We start from the raw sequence: 24,093 nt of genomic DNA on the forward strand, positions 1-24,093 counted from the left end.
AAAAGCCCAGAAAACTGAGAATTTTATGTGTATTTGAGAGAGCACTTGCCAGAAACTTTACAATAGGAGCACTGTCTCTGTCCATTATCTTCTTGGATTCAATTACAAAGTTACACTACAGATGAAATTTAGAGCCTGTCCTGCATTAAGAATGCAAATTCTTGCGTTCTAAGACCACCACTTTATCCAGAATAAGTTGAGCATACAAACATCCCAGGGAATCTCTAAATACTGTTAGGAACTGCTTGAGAAACACTTTAAAGCAAACACCCCAAGATGACTTCACTCAAGTCCCCAACCCACCCCCATCCCTATCCCCAAACAAATTTCATTCCTTGATTAACCTCTCTGAATAAGATGGGAAGTGAGGTTTGGAAAATGACTTGAACAATGTTTAAAAAACACAATTAGTGAAGACATGCCAGAACTGGACATCCCAGATGATTCAAAACGCATTGTTCAAACTGAACTCATACAAAGCATGCACAGAGCCTACAAACACTTCTGAAGGTTTCCATGGAACAGTCAATAACTACGGGAAAAAGGACTTTGTTTCTTAAACGGTTGGAAAAAAAGAAAGACACCAGATGTTTAGAAGTTGTTAACAGTCAAAAGGAAAACCGTTCTAGAAAAAACATTCTTAAAAGAGTGAATAAAATTTTGTCTAATAGATTAATGCCAAAGCTTGGAATGGAAGCCCCCTCAAAGTCTAAGCATCATGTTAGCATCAACTGGTACTCATTGCGCTTTATCTAAGACTACAGATTATCTCATATAGCTTTACTGTCTGTTTCCCAGCAAGTGTTTTAAACAGCCTTTCCAAACTGAAGGGACAAACCTAAGAAAGTAATAAGGCCTAAATCCCAAAATGCGTAAGATAAACAGCCCCTACTACAAGCTTGCTACTCATTAACTGAAAAATGGAGGTCACATACTACTTTCATTCTAATTAGCAGGTAAAAGGGGATTTTCTGGTGGCAATAGTCACTCCATGTGAGGTTTATCTTACAGGCCAATAAATCATCAAAAAGTGATTGTTAAGAGCATATTATTAGTGTCAAAAACCTATTTATATTTTGAATCACATCATTTATTGATATTTTCCATTATTAAGAACACAGAAGCTTTGAGAAAGCACACTATAAAACCATTTTGTTGAAAACAGCAAGATATCCAACTGAGCATCAACATTTCAATGTCATTAACTTGAAACAGATCCTGCTGACATGTACTCTAAAGCTAGCAACCTTGACAGAGGGGGGAAAAAAAGCAGAATGGCAGGGAATGGTTCCAGATCAAGAATCTCTCCCTTATCAGTTAAGATGCCCATATTGAGTCTATGAAAAAAGCAAATAAAAAAGATTTTAAGGGAGAATTCCAGGTCAGAATTTATCTAGTGATTTGAAATGTTTCTCATTTTATTTACTATGTCTAATAAATGAATGATTCATAGTAGCCCAGTTAGATTAATAACTTCTTTTGATGGAGATAAACTTTTTCTTATGTTCAGTCCAACTTAGCTTGACTATTCTTCCTATTTGAAAACCCAAGTGACCTTATAAGGGATATAAAATCTTAGGGCATTCTGATCTCTCTGGAAGAATACCATTAAGCAAACAACAAAAACTTGCTGTTTGTTGCAAGAGAATTAAGTACAAGGCAACTTCTCATATTTATAGATTAGTATGTGATTGTTCTTAGGCAAAATACTACCATTGGTATTTGTATCTCTAAATCTTACAAGTAAATTTGGTTATCTTTTGAAAATACAAAAATCCTATGTTATGTTTTAAGAAAGTAGTTCATATCGGATTGCCCAACTCCACTTTGAGATCATATGGCAAAGAAAGGCCTGTACCAAAAATTATCATGTTTATGAGAACGACCGAGATTCTACGCAATACAACAGCATTCTGTAGGCCAAAAACCAGGGGAAGGGAATCAAGGAGCTAGCCATTCTATACTTGGAATAAGAGAATTCTTAAGTAGAGAGAAAATGAGCTATTAAAATGATGCTTGCCTCAAATTCTTCCTTTGTATATTAATTTATAAAAATATGAAAAATGCTACATATTAAAACCTAGAAATGGAATTTCTTAAACATAGCCAATTTCATTAAAAATCATGACAGATGTCAAAAGTCAAGAGTAGAGAATGGAAAAGTAAAAAAGAAAGTAGAACTAAAGGACTTTCTAAGTAAGGATCTCATCATTACATCCAGTAACTTAAACCAAAAGTTCATTTTATGGGATTTAAACTACCGAGATCATCATAATTTCTATAAAAAAATACTCTTGATTCTAAGCTGCCTCCCAAGCAGGACTGACACAGGTGAGTTGAAGACCAAAAAAATCATCACTGAAACACCAAATTTCTACATAATAGGAGAAGTCAATGTATTGGCTTGGTATGTTCTGTTGGTTATTTTCACTACTAAAGAACATTCTTGTCACTATTCTAAAATGTGTACCGTGCAATACTAAGTTTCATGGCAAGACAATAATTGAAATGCTAAGCAAGGAAATCAACAAAGCTGAATGTTTGTAGTACACAGCTGTCTTTAAGTAATCTTTTTATCAAGGCTTGTATTATTAAAAAATTTCCATGTTCATCAGAAGCGCTGGTTCTTCCTACTCTCATTTAATTTTATCCAAGACATTTTATTCATCAACCTGCATCCCATGATTTACTATTGAGTAGTTAAATGAAAGAGGGTCAGAGAGAGAGAGAGAATGACACAATGGAGATACACTCTATGGGATAAGAAATATTTTTAAAAGTCAGCCTAATTGGATCTGAAAAAGTTGTTTCTGCCAAAACGAAGTGTGAATTCTACAACTTACACAAATCAATTTCCTAACAATTGCTCAGCCAGTGAAGTGCTTTGTTTAAGCACACAGGTAAAACAAAATTTAACTCTGGTCAGTGAAATGTTTCGTTCTCATTAATTACATTTTAGTCATACTCAACATTGATTAGGAACACAGTATTAAGTTTTAAAATTAATGAACCGTGTTTATAAGATCGTTACTAGATCTATATATATCATACTCTCCTTTTTGGAGATTTCAGTCATCACAGTGAGGGTAGATCAAGTTATGGGCAAATGAAACCTGGACACAGAAAAAAAAGCAAAGGAACCGATTGACAAATATACTTTTAATTAGCCTAGGGATGATGATGATAAAGGGGAGAGGCTAGAAGCATAAAATTTTAGAGTGGAAAGGACTTCAGAGATAATCTAATTCAGTGGTCTGCAATCTGTGGGTTCTGAGAGTTTCTGCAAGGGGTCTGCAATTCCATATGCACATGTACATTTTCTCCATCTATGGAATTAATAATATTAATAGGTAACCCCACAATTCCCCACCCTGTCAAATTTTAAAATTACAAGTCTTTTTACTTGAACAGACTGAAAACAACGGACCTAGTCCAATTCTGTTAAGTAGTATCAGAGCTGTTACCCAAATGCACTTATGCCTATATAGGGTGCCCCTTCTGCATATCACACATGAGAAATTAAATCTTTCCTTCACTTTTCAGTTGCTAATGGCTCCTTCTGGTATTTTCCTAAGTGTCCAAGTGAGATCCTGCTAGCTAAAATCTTTAGTCCTGGGATCAGTAATCCTTTTCTACTTGGGTACTGGCTATGCCTTACTGATAAATATCATGCTCTAAGTCTAGTAGTTACAAAAGGTGGAACTAAAAAATACAGGTGAGTCAAAAGAAAATTTGAGGGACAGTGTTTGCCACTTTTCGGTTTTACTTTTTTGTGAAGACTTTCCTAACTAAAGCCTACACTATCCTTTCCCCTTTCTAAACTTCTATTGTAATTATAGCTGAGTCCCAGAAAGGTAAGCATTTTTTTGTTCTCCAGGTATCTCATGTGTAGTGTGTCTCCCCAACTGGATAACAGGTAGGAACCAGAGCTTAGATTTCAAGATATTTCCAACTTTGATTAAGGATTCAATAAATAATTGTTGACTTATAGAGTCAAGGAAGTAGAATCTTATAGAATATTTTAAAACATACATATATAGAGGGTTCAATAATCTGATACAGATGGGACATAGAAAAGATAATTGTATCTTTTCTGAAAAATGGTTAAAAAGATAATTATCCTTTCATTTATTCTTGGCAAATAATGCCACATAGTTACTTTCCTTTCACATTTTCATCAGTGCATCATTTTACAAAAGCAGTTTATAATCAGCTCCTCAAAATAATGGTGTAAATAAGAATTTATAGGCATAGCACAAATCCCACAAACTTTAAGGAAACACAACCAAATGATAATTTACAGAGCCAAACAACAGAAAGATACCCTTTTGGGCAAACTGTCATAGAAGACTACAACATGGGAGTGAAGAGAGCAGGGACTCTGGATGCCAATTTGATTTTGCCACTTACTAGCTGTGACACCCTGAACAAGTTCTCTGAACTTCAATTTCCTTCCTCATCTATAAAATGGGGGGAAATATGCATTTTGTAGAGTTCTTAGGAAGATTAAAGGAGAAAATACACATAAAGTACCTAGCACATGCTAGTTACTCAAAATGAGTTCCCTGTTCTTCCCTCATTTGGCTGTTCTTTCTCTTCTCTGGTTCCTTCCTAAGTCAAATTCAAGGCTTCCTGTCCCTTTTTCCCCACTAATTTTCACTTCAACTCCCTGTATTTGTCTCGTCACTTACTCTCAAAGTCGATCTTGTTCTTTTCCTCCCTACCTTTTAAAATCTCTTTCAAGCTGTTTTCAATACCTTTAAGGAATGACTATTTTTAACAAATCTTACTGAATTCATTTAATCTATTCAATAAAACCTCTCCTCCAAAGAGCAAAAGAATTTGCAGAGGAAATAAAACAAACAGGAGGAAGCACACTCCCTAAATGGATTAAGTTCTTGAGCAAAGCAATACTCCTTATTTACTCTTCCCAAGTAGAACAATCCATTACCCCTCCCCCATAAGCTTCTATATCAAGCCCAGGAAGATTATACTCCTGCCTTGAAAAAAAATAAAATCCTCTCCATCTCGTACTCTAAACACCTCAGCTGTATCTCAGTTGGATCACTATCTCATGCCCTAACTCTTATTGATATGCTTACTTAAATCACTTTATATATAATACTTGGTCATCTCACAGTAATCACTTTGGTTTCTCATAAATGGATATGCCAGGGCTGAGCTTATCTAAAAGAACTACATCCTATCATTAATAAACATGTTGTCTCAGGTTCTCTAGATGTTTTATAAAGAGAAGCTAGTAGGTAAAAGAATGAAACAGAGTCCTATAGGGAAAATTCTTGACTTCACATTTTTGACAGATTTGGGCTTTAGCTGTGACTTTGCTGAGAATAGAGATGGGTGCCATCATAGCACCAAAGCTGGGCATACGCTTACTTCTTACCCTGTGCCTCCCTGAATTTTTAGATTTCTGACCTCGTCTACTACCAACAATTTTTTTACCCTCTAATGCACCTTTAATAGTATATAGCTCTATTCCTCAGATAGCAAGTATATTATCCAAGTTCGGAGATACAAATGAGGAATTAACATGAAAACCATGTTTCCTCAGTAAATCTGAAGCTGCTAGATAGCCTTGAGAACCTATGAAAAAACACCAAAGTGGTATTACTCAGTCACCAATCTAAAGAGAGAACTTTGACTCAAGGTATAAATGAAATTGTAATTATATAAATATATTTATAAATATTTATACAATTATATACTTATACATAAGCACTTACACAGACTTAAAATGTAAGAACATTAATTCAAAAGGACTCACTGAAGAAGAAACAGATTTTTCCATGATTTCCTTGAGGAGATACATAACTCATTCTTTAGGAAGGGTTCCTCAAAATCCAACCGTTAGAAATATTCTCTAATTGTGTACTAGCAACGCATAAGCATCTTTTTTCTTTAATCCCCTAATTGCCAAGAGAGTGATCTTAAAGTAGATGGGAATTGAAAGGTCTCTGTGCAATAGCAATTTATGTTCCTCAAGTAGAAGAATCAATCAATCAAAATCCCCAATTGACAAAATAGGTCCATTCTATATTATGGTTTTATAACAAGTTAAAGTTCTGATTTTGCCACCAGAATCACTATTACCCCTTCAGAGGACTCTATTTAAAGCTCAAAAGAAGAACTGAGGATATCGTGAAGCTGCTAAGTCAAATTGTATTCCACAGATTCAAGATGGCTGCTTCTAAATAATACTGAAAAAAGCTTTCACCAACTACAATTTGAATGTGGCTTTTGTTGGCAGAAAATACCCACAACATCTGAAGATTACTGGTAATCTTCCCTAGCTCCCTTACTAAATGTTGTCTTATGAATTGAATTTAAAGGTCTTCCCCTTAGAGAGGCTTTCAGTTTTGATACCTTTTGCAAGAAAACAGCATGAGGAATTAAGCTCATTCAATCACCAGAGCCTTTCAGAGACTGTTCCAATCAGGGGTAAAAAAATGAATCATTTATTTCTAACCAAAGGAACATGGTGAGCAACTCTCAGCTGCATCTTTTTCTTTTTCCCCCAGGACATACATAAGTATGCCTTCAAGCACATAGGACAATCAATAACCACAGCGGTTACAACTACAAGCCATTGTACTGCATGATTATTGAACAGCTGCCTTCCTATAGATCACTTGTGGACCCAAATAATGGAAGGGCCAAAGGAACTAATATGCTGTACTGGCAAAAACACCAAGCACCTTTTCCTATTCCGGTCACACAATATACTCACTAAATGTCCATTCTGGGACTAGCAGGATCAATACAGTTTACAGAGTAATAACGAAGAAAGTCGTCTCAGGCTAGGATATTGAAAGCCACCCCATGCTACTCACTCTACATTTAACACTTATTCTGCCAATAACACATATCATGGAAATAACTCTAGCTGGGAAGAATCTTTTGAAAAAAAATTTTAAGTATGATGAGCAATAATTATAAGGGATGCTTTTTCCATATAAACAAAAGCCTGGATATTTTGTTGTGATATTTCCTACATGAACAACAAAACAAAACATGTGTTAGAGAATTTCTTCTCCCTACTAAAAATGGGGCTTACAAAAAAGGGAGGTTGTTCATATTCTGAATCTAGCCATTCCTTTACCAAAGGAGTCGGAGGAGTAACATTATTTGATCCCGAAAAAGTGCTGTGCAAGAGACCACTTATTGGAACACACATTTCCTGCTGCCAGTACTAGGAGGTCTTATCCTTACACTTCCATTTGGTCACCAGATTGGGTAAGAAAGAAAGAAAGAAAAGTAGGAAAAAGAAGAAAACAGAAGAGGAGAGAAAAAAAGGAGGGGAGGAGAAGAGAGCAAGAAATAAGAGAAGGCAGGTGACTCGCTTGCCCAACTTTGGCTCTATGGTCCTATGAGCCAAAATGCATACTCAGTGACATGGTATCTCACAGGAAAAGGGAAAAAAAGGGTAAGCTGAGAGAGGTCAGGCCATGATGTTAATTTCTTTCCTGTACAAAGACAGTCTCTTGAGGACAAAGGCCTGCCTCTTGTAATGTAATGTCATAGTCCAGATGAGAGAGTTTCCTTCGGGGGAAGTTGGTGAGAAGTTCAAAACGTTCATTTGGATATCCTTTAGACTGGACATGTTTCACCAAAGCCTATAAAAATAAAAGAAAGATAAGGCTGTTAGATGGAAATAAAAATAAAAAGCATATTAAAGAATTAAATATATAACATTCATTTTTATCTTATCAGATGAGATATGAAGTTTAAGTTATTCTGTCAGATAATCGAAACTTACCCTTGTGGAAGGGCCGATCTAATCCTTTAAATGGGAAGATAATAAACCTGTATCCAGTAATTCAGGGCCATTAAATGACACTGAAATATACAGAATTTTTACTGTCTCCTCAATAAACAAACCCAATTTCTATTTATAAAATTAGTGTCCTCATTTTTAAACATTTTATCAGGGAAGATATGGCCTTCATTCTACTTATAGGCAATCTTGCCACCTGTGCACTAAATCTCTTCTTGCCTTCTCAGAAACCATGCCCCCAAAGAATATCCCCTCTTTTATAGTTACCTTTAAACATCTCCCTCTCTACAGACGCTTCCCATCATACTTAAACATGCTCAGTCTCTCCTTCAATCATCTTTTTTCCCTCTGATTACTGCCTACTCCCTCCTCTAGCTTCACAACCAAACTTCTCGAAAAAGTGGTCTCTAATTGCTCCATCCATTATCTCATCTCCCAATCCCTTCCAAATACTAGACCTGAGAGAAAGTCTTGGTATTAGCACCAGCAGCCAGATCTTACTTGCATTCCAGTTACATGGTCTTCAAGAATCAGACTAATTATTCCCAGCTGCGCAAATGGCCAAGTATGGAATCCTGACCCAAGGAGGATTCATTCATAGGCTACGTTAAGCTAGTCAGACTCATTCTCTTTTTCAGGAGTTGAAAAACACAGAAGAAAGGCCCATCAGCTGTGGACTTTAGAGAAAAAGGCCCTCAGCATCATTTATGATGGACCATGTACAAGCTGAGAGGTAAACAAAAGCCACTAGTATATAGAGAGAAGAATGGTGTGAAGCAGAGAATCACTAGAGGAAAACCAAACAAGCCCCAGGAGAGAAACACAGAGAAAAATAGCCTTGGTTCTTAACCTCTTTACAGTTCCAGCTACTAGGAAAGCCAGCAACCCCACGACAGTCTTCAAATAAACTTACTACCCTTTTCCAGGTAATAATTTCAGTTGAGTTTCTATTCCATGCAGCCATGGAATAGAAAAGCTTTGACTGGAATAGACCCTATGTGACTTGCCTAACATAATAAAGGAAGAGAATAAAGTAATTAGAATTAAGATTCACCAAAGTTAAGTTTCCAGTTAGAGGTCAGATTGAATACCTAACACCTGTTTTAAAGAATCATCAAGCCAATAATTACCCTAATTAATTAGTTTCTCTGCTTCAAGCAAACACTTCCAATTAGATATACTTACTAGCAGTTTAGCTTGCTCTGGAAGAGTGATCTGTTCCCTTTTTCCATCTGGATACCGCAACATCAGCTGTGCTTTTGGTCCTAAAGGAAGGGTTAAAAAAAAAAAAAGACACAGGAGCTTAAGATAGAAGACTAATTTAAACAAATAAATACATTCCTTCAGTAACATTCAAGTGTTAAGTCAAGCAAGTATAGACTACAACTCACCATTTACATCTATGCCCTCCACTATTCCATCTGATTTTTCAGGTGACATCTCCAATATTTCTGAATCCACAGCTACCAATCCTTGATGGTTTGTGGCTGTGCCAGGCTCAGTTCTGGCTGCAGGTTCAGTTAGTGGCCTTCTGTTTTCCTCTTTTCTATGCCCCAAATCTTTGTGGGGAGACTTTCTGGACTTGGCAAGATTCTCTACCTCCTCTTCTTCATCAGAGCCACAAACAGATATGAACTCCTCACTGCCAGAAAAAAGTTCAGATTCAGATTCTTCATCTGAGCGGCTATCCTGCTTTGTCTGTGTTGAATCAAAATGTGTCTCTTGCAAGGAGGCTCTGATGGCAGCTTCTAGCTGGCTATCTTCACTTGCATCTATAAGGCTCTCCTGCGAGATGCAGTCATAAAACACGGGTGGAAAGAAAAGGAAAACAGTTAAACCAAAAAATAGATAGTCGAGTCAAACAGGGCATAAGAAACATAGTCAGTTTGCCATTATTATTTTCTGCTGAATTTATCTCTTCTACTAAATTTTAAGCTATCTGAGGCCAACAACTTTGTCTTACACAGCCAAGTTGGAAGGGAGAGTTTGAAAATTGTCATACCACCTGGCATAATAATGTTGCAAGCATAGGGTTTTTTTTTCTCTCAAAATGAATAAAGTCAAGAAAACAGTTTATTCTCTGCCCAGAAAAAGACAAGAATTAAGGTTTTAAATATAAAGCCAAAACATTAGTCTTTAAAATGACTAAACATAGAGAAGCACGTCTACTTTGCTCACCACTGTAGTCTTCAACTAGTACTGCTTTGGTACATAGAAGGATATCAATAAATAAATCAGTAATTATGATTTTGCAAAAAATCTAAAAGTCAGAACTCTAACATTCAAAACCAAACAGAATACCAATAATCAATAGGGAAAAATAACAACTATATTTTCCCAAGCTTAATTACAATGGTTTTCATTGTGATCATGAAAAAAGCAAATTTCAATAGTTTGCCCCTTGGTAAAGTTCTAATGTAACAGATTTCAATAAACTTACTGAGTCACAAAATATGGGTTGTTTGAGTGGAATTTATTTAGATCCTTTATCAAACAAACTATACAAAAACAAATTGAAAGATAACCAAAAGCTGAACACTGGCTATCTCATGATATTAAGGAATTGCTGTTAATTTTTTAAGGGTGTGTTAATAGTATTACGATGGTGTTTTCAAAAAATAAAAAGAGGGCCTGGCCCCATGGTTGAGTGGTTCAAGTTCCGCACCTTCCGCTTCAGTAGCCCAGAGTTCGCAGCTTTGGATCCCGGGCGTGGACCCGCTCCACCCACCAGCCACACTCTGGCAGTGTCCCACACAGGAAAAAAAAAAAAAAAAAAAAAAACCATAGAAGAAGCTTGGCACAGACGTTAGCTCAGCGCTAATCTTCCTCAAGTGAAAAAAGGAAGACTGGCAACAGATGTTAGCTCAGAGTGAATCTTCCTCACCAAAAATAATAAATAAAATAAAAAGAGCCTTTATCTTTTAAACATACATGCCAAAGTATTAATGAATGAAACCATGAACTCTGAGATTTGCTTCAAAATAATGGGAACAGGGTGGGGTAGAGATAAAACAAGACTGGCCGCACGTTGAAAACTAGTGAATTAGTTAATAGATACATAGAGGCTCAATAAATTCCTTCTACTTTTGAATACGCTTAAAAATTTCCACAATAAAAAGGTAAAAGTTGTATGGATTGCTAACAAAATATTAAAGGAAGCTCATTTTGGCTTTCACTCTCTGTCAATGACACAGCAAAAAATTAAAGAAAAAAATTTAACTAAACATGGGGCCGGCCCAGTGGCACAGCAGTTAAGTGCACATGCTCCGCTTCGGCGGCCCAGGGTTCACAGGTTCGGATCCCGGGCACAGACTGATGCACCACTTCAAGCCATGCTGTGGTGGGGTCCCATATAGAGTGGAGGAAGATGGGCACGGATGTTAGCCCAGGGCCAGTCTTCCTCAGCAAAAAAGAGGAAGATTGGCATCGGATGTTAGCTCAGGGCTGATCTTCCTTGCAAAAAAAAAGAAATTTAACTAAACTTAAGGCGAATTTATCACCAAAGAAAAGCAAGTAGATGTCCCCATGTGACCTGTAATGGCTTAAATCAACTGTAGGTTTATAATAATGACATTGCACAGCACGTTGCTTGATTATTTAAAGACTGTCACTCTGTCAGACACTGCTGGCTTCCTATCCAATATCCATTCTCCTCTGATTCAGTATTTACAGAATCCTAATCATGTCTTTAAAAAAAAACATGTCAAGCTAAAAAATTCCATTTACCAGTTTTCCTTGCAGCTAGAAAACATTTGTGGCATAAAGCTAAAGAAGCACTTACAGAGAAATTATAGAACTAAATGCCTATATTAGAAAAGAAAAGTCTCAAATTAATCATGAAGTTTACATCTTAAATAAAAAAGTATCCATATAGAAAAAGAAAATAAAGGTAAACCCAACTACACAGAAGGAAAAAGAGAAAGGACAGAAATGAATTAATAACCTAGAAAAGAGAAGAAAAATCAATGAAACCAAAAGCTGGTTCTTTAAAATCAATAAAACTGATAAGCCTCTAGCCAGACTGTCAGGAAAAAAGAAACCACAAATTACCCAATAACAGGATCAAGAGAGGGGACAACACTACAAACTCTATAATCATTAAACAAATAACAAGGAAATATAATGAACAAGTTTATGTCAATATATTTGACCCCTTAGGTAAAATGGACAAATCCCTAGAAAGACACAACCTACTAAAAGCTCATTAAGGAAGAAACAGATACCTGAGTAGTCCTATATCTATTAATAAAATTGATTTGTAGTTTAAAACTTCCCACAAAGAAAACTCTAGGCCCAGGTGGCTTCACTGGTGAATGTCATCAAATATTAAGGAAGAAATAATATCAATCCTACAGAAACTCTTCCAGAAAACAGAAGAGGAGGAAACACTTCCCAATTCATTGTGAAGCCAACATTAACTTGATACCAAGACCAGACAAAGACATTAAAAGATATCACAAGGAAAACAAAATATAAAAAACTACAAACCAGTACCTCTCATAAATATAGACAAAAATTCTTGACAAAATTTTAGCAAATCAAACCCAAAAATATATAAAAAGAAGTAATGCACTATAACCAAGTGGGTTTTAGCCTAGGAATGCAAGGTTGGTTTAACATTAAAAAATCAACCAACGGGGCCGGCCTGGTGGCACAGCGGTTAAGTGCACATGCTCTGCTGTGGCAGCCCGGGGTTCACAGGTTCAGATCCCAGGTGCGCACTGACACACCGCTTGTTAAGCCATGCTGTGGTGGCGTCGCATATAAAGTAGAAGAAGACGGGCACGGATGTTGGCCCACGGCCAATCTTCCTCAAGAAAAAAGGGGAGGATTTGGCATCGGATGTTAGCTCAGGGCTAGTCCTCCTTGAAAAAAAAAAAAAAAAAATCAACCAATGGAATTCACTAAAAAAGAAAATCATTTGATCCTCTCAATAGATGTAAAAAATCCCCTCACAATAAAAACTCAGCATAGAAGGAACTCAGAATAGAAGGAAACTTCCTCAGCCTGATAAAGTGTATCTATAAGAAACATGCAGCTAACATCAAACTTAACGGTGAAAGACTGAATACCTTCACCCCAATACCAGAAACAAGTTGAGACCTGCCTAATCTCATTACTTCTATTTAACTTCGTATTGGAGTTGCTAGCTACGAAAAAGAAATAAAAGGCATAGAGATTAGAAAGGAAGAAGTAAAATAAATCTTTGTTGACAACATGATCGTCTACGTAGAAATTCTAAGAAACCTACAAAAAAGCTACTGGAACTAACAAGTGAGTTTTAGCAAGACTGCAGGCTACAAGGTCAATATACAAAAACTACAAAACATTGCTGAGAGAAATTCAAGACAAATAAATGGAGGGGCTGCAGGGCTGGCCCCGTGGCTTGGCAGTTAAGTGCGCGCGCTCCGCTGCTGGCGGCCCGGGTTGGGATCCCGGGCACGCACCTACACACCGCTTCTCCGGCCATGCTGAGGCCGCAACCCACATGCAGCAACTAGAAGGATGTGCAGCTGTGACATACAACTATCTACTGGGGCTTTGGGGGGAAAAAATAAATAAATAAAATTATTAAAAAAAAAAAAAAATGGAGGGGCTGGCCAGGTGGCATAAGCAGTTAAGTGTGCGTGCTCCACTTCGGTGGCCCGGGGTTCGTAGGTTCAGATCCCAGGCGTGCACCGACACGCTGCTTGTCACGCCATGCTGTGGCAGCATCCCACATAAAGAAGAGGAAGATGGGCACAGATGTTAGCTCAGGGCCAATCTTCCTCGGCAAAAAAAGAGGAGGATCAGCATCAGATGTTAGCTCAGGGCTGATCTTCCTCACAAATAAATAAATAAATAAATAAATGGAGATATATATGCCATGTTCATGGATCTGAAGACTCAATATTGTTAAGATGTTAATTCTCTCCAAAATGATCCATAAAGCTAATACAATTCTAATAAAAGTCCCAGAAGCTTTCTTGGTAGAAAGTGAAAAGCTGATTCTAAAACTTATATGAAAATGCAAAGGACCTGAAATAACGAAAACAACTATAAAGATAAGAACAAAGTTAGAGGATTTACACCATGTGATTTCACACTACTTATAAAGCTACAGTAATCATTAAGACAGTGAAATATTGGTCTAAAGACAGACATATCAATCACTGGAAAGAACAGAATCCATAAACCCACATATATATGAATAATTTTTGACAAAGGAGCAAAGGCAATTCAATGGAGAAAGGATAATCTTTTCAACAAATGGTGCTGGAACAAGTGTATAGCCATATGCAAACAAAAAAACCCAACTTGACCCTATCTTAATATCATATACAAAAATTAATTCAAAGTGGATCACTGACTTAAGAGTTAAAACTATAAAAAAAATATGAGAGAACATCTTGGGTTAGGCTAAGATTTCTTAGGTAAGACACAAAAAGTACAAAGTATAAAAGAAAAGCTGACAAATTGGATTGCATCAAAATTTTAAAATTTGCTCTTCAAAAGACACTATTAGGAAATGAATAAGCATGCAACAGACTGGGAGAAAATATCTGCAAACCATATATCCAACAAAGAACTTATATCCAGAATATAAAAAGAAACTTACAATTCAATAAGAAGATATACAACCCAATAAAAAAAGGAGCCCGAGATCTAAATAGACACTTCACCAGAACAGATAGACAGCAAAAAAGTATATGAAAAGATGCTCATATCAAAACTTGTCAAACTGTAAATTTAAATGTGCTCAGTTTATTGCACATTAATTATACTTTAATAAAGCTATAAAATTTTTAAAAATAAAATAAACATAAGGCTAATTTATCAGATACAAAAAAAGCAAACAGATGTGCCTACATGACATGCAATGGCTTCGACGGACTGACTGCAGATAATACATAGTGTACCATGTAGGTTGATTTTAAAGCACGACACTATGATGGACACTGCTAGTTTCCTACCTCACATCCAGTCTTCTTTGCTTCCTTATTAGTAAACCTCAATTGTGTTTGTGCAAGAAAATGTGTCCAACTAAAATAAGCAGAATTCTTATCTGTGTAAAATAAGCAGAATTCTTATCTGTGGCTAACTGTTTACCTTTGTAATAGGGCACCACTCCACTCCTCCTTGTCTATGCCTGGACACGATACCTGGGAGTGCAGAATCTATACTGTGACCACAAGGACAAAAGCCAATACTAAGGATGGAGGGGGTGAAAAAAAAGAGGAGGAACGTGGTTCCTTGATAGCGTACACAGCACTCAAGCCCTAGACTGCTTGACTCTGGACTTCCTGTTGAGGAAAGTAGACATCTTCCTCGTTTAAGCCATTAATTGTTGGTGTTTCTCTTGCACATAGTTGATCAAAATTTGTAACACTAAGAGAATTCAGTATCAGAAGTGGGGTCTAAGGTACCAGTCACCTAAACCATCCCTATGTATTGGTCCAATTTTATGGTCCCACTCTTTCCCACTAAGTGCCTTAACTTTTATAAGAGACTTGGTGAGGTTGTAAACTCAATTTAGGTTGTAATTCAGAAACTCACAAGCTCAGGCTCTGGTTTGTGACAAGATCAGCCTTAAAACTGCAAAGATAAGAAACTCTCTTAGGTCAATTATAGAAACTCTCTGGGTTTTTTAATGCCTTAAAAAAGAATTCTAGGGCCGGCCTGGTGGCGCAGTGGTTAAGTTCCCGTGCCCTGCTTTGGCGGCCCGGAGTTCGCAGGTTCGGATCCCGGGTGCACACTGATGCACCGCTTGTCAAGCCATGCTGTGGTGGTGTCCCATATAAAGTAGAGGAAGATGGGCACAGATGCTAGCCTAGGGCCAATCTTCCTCAGCAAAAAGAGGAGGATTGGCAATGGATGTTAGCTCAGGGCTAATCTTCCTCAAAAAAAAAAAAAAAAGAATTCTAAGTAAAACTTCTCTTAGCAATGAAAAAAAAAAACTGTGTCTATAGATAAAGGTAAAACAATGTTTTAGTTGTCCACCCAAATAAAACTTCTCTGAGTAATGGAAAAAAAGAATCCTATACCACCCCTTGGCAAGCACAGCCTTTCCTTAAATGGGTACTTTATTCTAGGTGATAACTTAATAACTAGGTGTTTCATCACTGCATGATATGGCCTGCTAAAGTCATATCTTCTAAAACTAATTTTATCCTCACTGCCATCAAACCCAAACAGCTCCTACCACCAATGTGAGATTCCCATATCTTTGAAGGTCTCTTACTTGCAACTAATCTTGATACCAGTTATCAAATAGGTCTGCCTAGTAATAACATGTTATAGAAATTAAGTATAGAAATAATTTCTGGGTGGGCCAGAGAGCCAGGCCCTATAAAGCTATCTAACCAGTAATAATGCCAACTATACCATGAGAGTTGTTCTAGCAAAAATATCATTTTCACTGCTGCTTAGATCTGGATACCAAAAGCCCCAGAAGAAGTGGATTCCTCTGGTACTGGCTTGCCAGATCAGTCCTCCTGCTCACTGCTACACATTCACATTGCTTACTTCTAAATCCAGTCTTAGGTCACATGCCTGTACCTTAGCTGTAAGGGAGACTGGGAATATGAATCCTATAATTTCCTTAAGAAGACAGAACCCTTATGGGGAAATTATCAGAATATAAGGAGGGCGTCTAAGACGTTGTACAGCCACAAATTATAACTGTCCACTACTTACATTATTATCTTTACCATCTTAACCTCAAACATTTTACACAAGACACTTATATACAATTATACTTAATTGCCCATCACCACTTTTTAGCCATACTTACTGAACGGGCACATTTTTTGGGGGGACTGCTAGAAAGTCCATCCAGTTGCCCATGTTCACCCAGAAATCCTGTCACTTGGTCCAAGAAAGAAGATACATCTAACTGGTGCCACTCTACTAGCTTCTGACCTAAAGATTAAAAACCAGTATATATAAATATGATGAAATCCACACTCTTTCTGAACATTCTCATTAAGTATTTCTTTTGGCATATGAATAATTAAAATTTACTGGGAACACATATCCCCACCCCTCACCAACTTAAGTTATATAGTGCCTTCATAGCCTAGAGGATACATTAATTACAACCACCTAAGAGATTCCCAACCATCAAGACAGGGCAACTACTTTATCTGCTGATATCACTTATTGCCATTTAGGAAGAAGAGATTCAGATAAAGCAATATCTATATAAAACTCAATCAATTAGTAATAAAACCAACTCTACCCTCTGCTTTTCTGGTGGGATTACAACCAGCACTTGAACAATCTTAATATTTTAACGACAGAAAACCTAAAGGGACCCCTTATAAAATAACAAGAAAGATAAGCAATTGTCTTTTTTAAAGAGAACTGCACAAATATAAAATACTACCATCTCCCAAAGTTGTCAGAAACAGACTCCCTAAATACACACTTCAATAGATGTTTAAATAATTCTAAAGGGCATGAACGAGAACCCTTCACCTAAATTATTACAAACAATTCTGAAACTGGATTCAGTCAAATACTAAAAGTCAATTATTTAGGTAACTGAAAGACAGAAGATAGGTTAAAGGTTGTAAGCTGATATAAATCTTACCTGTCCGTGGATCCAAGATGGAAACATAGGGGAAATCCCCTAGCTTATAAAACTGTATGTATCTCTGACCTTCCTCACTGTCATGATAAACCTGTTAAATCATTGATATTAAAAAAAAGAAGTCAGCCTCTAAAAAAAGTACCAACTATATCCTTGTTATATACCAACAGCAATTAATGCTCCAAATGTACTTTTGGTATATGTTAGGATCTCATTCCTACATTAAAGAGAAAACGAAGGTTATCTGGTGTGAACTCCCTCGACCTCCTGCCCTCAGTTCCTTCTGGAAACTTGCATAAACATATCAATCCATTCTTCCTCCCTTCCCAGTTCGGAAGAGGTATTATTCTTCCTGTTCACGTTTCTGTCCACCTATGTCATTCCTCACTCTCAACCATATACATCTTTATAAATCACAAGATATTAAGATTATAAGCTGGAGTGCTGGAGTGCCTAGCATAGTGCCTGGCAATGAGATGTTCAATCAATAGTTGCTGAATAAAAGGTTACCATTCAGAAAAAAATCATATTGAATTTAGGGGCCTGTAAGACACGAAAAGGCAAATTATTAACAATAATAGCACCTCCTGTAATGGGAAAAAAATTAAGTTCATTCAGAAGTTTTTATTTTCTATTAATTTTTTATAATTTTTTAAAAAATAAGAAATTATGGGCCGGCCGTGGCTTAGCGGTTAAGTGCACGCACTCCGCTGCTGGCGGCCCGGGTTCGGATCCCGGGCGCGCACAGATGCACCGCTTCTCCGGCCTCGGCCGTGTCCCACATGCAGCAACTAGAAGGATGTGCAGCTATGACATACAACTATCTACTGGGGCTTTGGGGGGAAAAAATAAATAAATAAATAAATAAATCTTTAAAAAAAAAAAATAAGAAATTAGAGCAAGATCATCTAACCTTAGCTAGATAATTTACTGTCACGTGTCCCTTAACAAAGGGGATACATTCTGAGAAATGTGCCGTCAGGCGATTTCATCGTTTTGCAAACATCACAGAGTGTACTTACACAAACCTAGACAGTATAGCCTGCTACACACCTAGGCTATATGGTACTAATCTTATGGGACCACCATCGTATATGCGGTCCATCATGGACTGAAACGTTGTTATGTGGCGTGTAACTGTGTATAAAAAGAAACTAGAGGAGCAAGACTAAGTGACACGTCTAAGAACATATAGTTAAAGAGTATCAAACTCAAACTAAAATCTAAGTCTTAGTCAGATGTTTCCCCATTACTCCAAGATCATCTTCATCCACAGTGTCAATTATAGTAGCCATCAGAAGATGTGCTATTGGGCCGGCCCCGTGGCGTAGCGGTTAAGTGTGCGTGTTCCACTGCTGGCGGCCTGGGTTCGGATCCCGACACGCACCGATGCACCGCTTGTCAGGCCATGCTGTGGCGGTGTCCCATATAAAGTGGAGGAAGATGGGCACGGATATTAGCTCAGGGCCAGTCTTCCTCAGCAAAACGAGGAGGATTAGCATGGATGTTAGCTCAGGGCTGATCTTCCTCACAAAAATAAATAAATTAATTAATTAATTAATTAAAAAAAAGAAGATGTGCTATTGAAGCATTTGAAATGTGGCTAGTCTGAACTGAGCTGTACTGTTAAGTGTAAAATACACACCAGATCTTGAAGACTTAACACACATAAAAAAATCAAAACATCTTGTTAGTATTTAAATATTAGCTTATATTAGGTATATTGACTAAAAATATATTAAAATTAGTGGGCCGGCCCTGTGGCCAAGTGGTTAAAGTTTCACGCCCTCCACTTTGGTGGCCCAGGTTCACCAGTTCGGATCCCAGGTGCAAACCTACTCCGCTCATCAGCCATGCTGTGGAGGCATCCCACATGCAAAACAGAGGAGGACTGGCACGGATGTTAGCTCAGGGCTAATCTTCCTCAAGCAAAAAAAAAAAGAGAGAGGAAGATTCCCAACAGATGTTAACTCAGGGCAAATCTTCCTCACCAAAAAAAAAAAAAAATTAAAATTAATTGCATCCGTTTCTTTTGACCCTTATAATTTGTGGCTACTAAAAATCTTAAATTACATATGTGGCTCACATTATATTTCTCTTTGAACAGTACAGTTGTATAGTCTATCAAGACATTTAAATTATTCTGAGATATGAATATTATATGGTTTACATGGCTTGGTTCCTCTTTTCCCCTCCTTCCCTTGGGAGTTCTCATTGCTGCCTTAACTTTCACCTGTCCTTACTATTCCAGCCATTATAGGTGGTTTTACTGTTTCATATGTCATAATTTAACTCAGTTACTAATTTTTTTTTCAGTTTAAACCTAATTCCTCCTCCCCAGCATTCCATATACAAAAATTTTGATTAACTCTCCTCACCTGCCAGAAAATGAAATGTTCCCGGATAATATTCTTCACAGCTTCATTGCTCCATACATCACGGTTGAGGCACTGGCATGCAAAGTCTTGTACATTTTGAATGTTTATCATCAGCCACTTATTCTGCATTTGGCCACACTCTTTGGCCTATAAAAGTAAAGTTACACAATATTTGTTAGAAAAAATTTCTACTTGGTAACTGATATGTTTCAGAATTCAGAAGCTGTCCTCTTTTCATTTTACTAAGTTTTTTTTCTCAAGTATGATATCTAGAGTTTTCAGTATCTATACATTATTTACATTAATTTGCATATGTGTATATAATTATACTGTCCATTTTCAAGCATTTTTCAAATTTAAATAAACTGTTTTTCTTTTATTCACTGTTACCTGTTATAATGGCTAGATTTTTACTGTACATTTAAACATGTTTATCTGAAAATGATTCCACAAACAAGGTCAACAAGTCACATAATCCTATCGTATTGTCTCGTCCAATCCCTCTCTACAAATATACCTCTCCTTTTTAGCAGATGTAACCAGTATGTGTATATTACTTTATGTTGTTTTGTTTTCTTCAACATCATTTTCTATACACATTTCTAAATATAATATAATTAGGCATGTACTGTTTTACAGAATCACCCTCAACATTTCAGTACAAGCTGCTGAGGGCTTTTTGTTTCAGGGTTGTTTTCCTAGGAGCAGATTTCAAAAAATGAGATTACATGATCAAAGAATGTTTCAGAATGATCTCCAAAAGACTCCCCAATTTATAGCACAATATCAATCATGAGTGTGTACTTTTTGCCTCACAGTTCCTCATTACCATAAACATCTAAGAAATCTTGTTGAATAAGAAAAGAATGGCAAAAAAGTATATGAGCAAATGCTGCCTCAAATTTTTGCTTAAGAACAACGAAAAAAGCCATAGTTTTGAATAATTTTGTCCTGGAATAATATTCTTTCCTAATCAGTTTGACATGGGAAAATCTTAAGAACCAAGTAACTCGTTATAACTACTGAAGAACAAGTATCATTTTGGAGGTATTGGAAAATATAAGACTAAGAATATCTTCTGTTTTAACAAGGATTACACAATCTTACAAATACTGTTATCCTATTTTTGGTTTGAATCCCCCAGAGGAAATCATTTTCTAATACTCACTACTGATTCCACAGGTGAAATTCTAAAAGGAAGTATCCCTGTATGGAGCCAGGAAGCTGTATTTAACTGGTCAAATGCTTATTTTAAAGTATACAAATATAAGAAAATAACTCCTTGCTCCTAGGAAGTAACAGTGTTCCACTTACTTCCTTAGCTATAGCATGCACACAGATTTAATAAATGGGTGATAAATGAGTAATAATACTGCTTTAACTGAAAAAAGTATTTGAGAGTAAAGAAAAAAATTAACACACATTCTAGAGAGACAGATTGGAGAGTATATGACCCGAAACAGGGTAAGTCTGCCTCAACTACAACACTGACAAGAAAAAATATGTATAACACTTAAAGTCCAGAGTTTAAAAACGATGGAGAGTCATTTGCTTTTGTTTGTAAAAATTCATTTATTCACATTCATGCTTTCATTAATTCAGATTCATTCATTCAACAAATACTTATTGAGTACCTACCATGTTTCAGGTACAGTTATAGATGCTGGAGTTATAGCAGTTACCAAAACACAAAAACCCCTGCCTTCATGAAGCTTACATTGAGGAGACCTTATACCAGCAAAAGAAACTGAAGCTGCTGTTAAGAAATTATGTTAAAAGGAAGTGCCCAAAGAAGACATGAATTTCATGGAAAGCAACAATGTTTGGAGAGAATATAAGAAAGCTTTAGAAAAACTTTATCTTATATATTTTGCAGTGAATCACTTCTTTACATTTTTAGCTAAAATATTTTTACTTGCATTTATAGCAAGTACTTTTGAAATTAACACAGTATTTTAACTGAATGGCAACTTTAACAAATAAACATGCATTTCTTATGAAAACAAGATATATTACGGAAATTGTTCTAATTCTTTCCATATAATATACTCCACATTATGCCATTCAATTATTTAACAACAATTTAATGAAGGTTAATTATGTGCCTGAAATTCTTCTAGGCACCGTGGACACACAACAGTAAATAAACAAAGTCCTTGTGTTCATGGACTTATAGGCTAGTGGGGAAAGAAGAAAACTTAAGAAATGTTCCCTCGCCCAGGTCAGATCATTCATCTTAAGTGCCTTGCTCACTCAGTTCCAGCTACACTGGTTTTCTTGGCTACACCAGAAATACGCCAAGCTCTTTCCAACATCGGTATCTTTACCCTTACTGTTTTATCTGTTCTTCCCTTGGACCTTTCTATGGATCACTTTTCCTCACTTCATTTAGATTTCTACCCAAATCTAATCCTTTCAGAATCTTCCCTGATCTTCCTATGGAAAATAGTCCTCTCTCCTCACAATTACAAACATATGTGAAACCTACAAAATCAATCTTGCTTTCAATTTGCGTGTGAAGAACACCTGCACCTTAATGGCCCAAAGCAAACACAAAATAGCCCTCTCGTTAATCTCCATAATATATAAAGAACTCACACAACTGAACAACAAAAAAACAAACAACCTTCTCAAAGAGTGGGCAGAGGAAATGAACAGACACTTCTCCAAAGAAGATATACAGATGGCCAATAGGCACATGAAAAGATGTTCAACGTCACTAATCATCAGGGAAATGCAAATCAAAACAACACTAAGATATCACCTCACGCCCGTGAGAATGGCTATAATCACCAAGACAAAAAGCAACAAATGTTGGAGAGGATGTGGAGAAACAGGAACCCTCATACACAGCTGGTGGGAAGGCAAACTGGTGCAGCCTCTATGGAAAACGGTATGGAGATTCCTCAAAGAATTAAAAATAGAAATACCCTATGATCCAGCTATCCCACTACTGGGAATCTATCCAACGAACCTGAAATCAACTATCCAAAGAGGCTTATGCACCCCTATGTTCACTGCAGCATTATTCACTATAGCCAAGAAGTGGAAGCAACCCAAGTGTCCCTCAACCGATGATTGGATCTAGAAGATGCGGTATATATATACAATGGAATACTAAGCCATAAAAAAAGACAAAATCGTCCCATTTGCAACAACATGGATGGGCCTGGAGGGTATTATATTAAGTGAAATAAGCCAGAAAGAGAAAGACAAACACTGTATGATCTCACTCATATGTGGAATATAAACCAACACATGGACAGAGAAAACTGTATTGTGGTTACCAGGGGCAATGAGGGTAGAGGGTGGGCACAAGGGGTGAAGGAAGACATATATATGGTGATGGACAAACAAAAATGTACAACCAAAAATTTCACAATGTTATAAACTATTAAAACATCAATTAAAAAAAGGAAGAAAAATCAAAAAAAAAAAAATAGCCTTCTCTCCTTTTCTTATTCTATTTTATTCTTTCACCTGGCAACTACTGTAACCTGAAATTACGCTCACACTCTCTTTGTCAAACATATATAAAATACACATACACTAAATATATATATTATATATACACACATTTTTGTTTTTGTTTTTTATTGTTTCTAGTCTACTTGTCCCTCTAGACTATAAATTCTTTGATGGCAAGGACTTTGTATAATTTGTTAACCACTATCTCCCTGTGGCAGAAACTGCTTATAGGTACCAAATACCTGTTTTACCCTTCTCCTTCTTAGTAAAAGAACCTCCTCCAATTTTTTAGCTAAGCATCTGGACTTCCTACTGTTCTTTGCAGCAAGGCATGGCCATGTTGCAAAGTTCTGGTCAATGGGATGTGAGCAGAAGTGATGTATACAACTTCTAGGTTGTGCCTTTAAAGGGAAAATGTACACCCTTCTCAGCCCCTTCCCTCCTTCATGCTGGCTGGAAAGCAAACATGGTGGTAAGCCATCTTGAATCATGTGGACAACGGCAAGCAAGACCTAGGGATAGCATAACAAGACAGAAAAAAACTGCACTCTTAATAGCTTCATATAGCAGAACCATCCTAACAGCCTGAACTTCTATCTTGTTAAAGCTACTGTTTACTTTCTCCCTGGTCTCTCTCACATGCAGTCAAATCTTTATCCCACAAGTATAATCCCCATCACCTAGAACAAGGCCTTGCAATAGGAAGTCTCGATAAATATTTATTGAAAGAACAAGTGAATTAATCAGTCTCTCATTTGGTTAGCATGAACCAGAACCCTTGACCATAGTCCACCTGTAGTTACACTAAGAAAGTCTAGTTTCTAAACCTGTGAAACCGTGACTCATATCTACATCTAATAAGGTGCCCAAACCTATGG

At 36.8% G+C, this 24,093-nt stretch overlaps 1 protein-coding gene across 1 annotated transcript in view; it reads right to left on the reverse strand.

Annotated features, from left to right (window-relative positions):
* Positions 1 to 1,068: 1,068 nt before the first annotated feature.
* Positions 1,069 to 24,093, reverse strand: part of UBXN7 (UBX domain protein 7) — a 52,742-nt gene continuing 29,717 nt past the window's right edge. Inside the window, exons 6-11 of the mRNA XM_004424527.3 lie at positions 19,748 to 19,894; positions 17,370 to 17,460; positions 16,569 to 16,696; positions 9,187 to 9,580; positions 8,981 to 9,060; positions 1,069 to 7,634 (exon numbers count right to left, since the gene is read on the reverse strand). Of these exons, the coding sequence (XP_004424584.2) occupies positions 7,473 to 7,634; positions 8,981 to 9,060; positions 9,187 to 9,580; positions 16,569 to 16,696; positions 17,370 to 17,460; positions 19,748 to 19,894 (1,002 nt within the window). The 3' untranslated portion in view covers positions 1,069 to 7,472. The remainder of the gene's footprint in view (positions 7,635 to 8,980; positions 9,061 to 9,186; positions 9,581 to 16,568; positions 16,697 to 17,369; positions 17,461 to 19,747; positions 19,895 to 24,093) is intronic.

This window comes from Ceratotherium simum, chromosome 15, assembly GCF_057802395.1.
Source record: "Ceratotherium simum simum isolate JZ-2026a chromosome 15, ASM5780239v1, whole genome shotgun sequence".
In the NCBI taxonomy this organism is placed as follows: domain Eukaryota; kingdom Metazoa; phylum Chordata; class Mammalia; order Perissodactyla; family Rhinocerotidae; genus Ceratotherium; species Ceratotherium simum.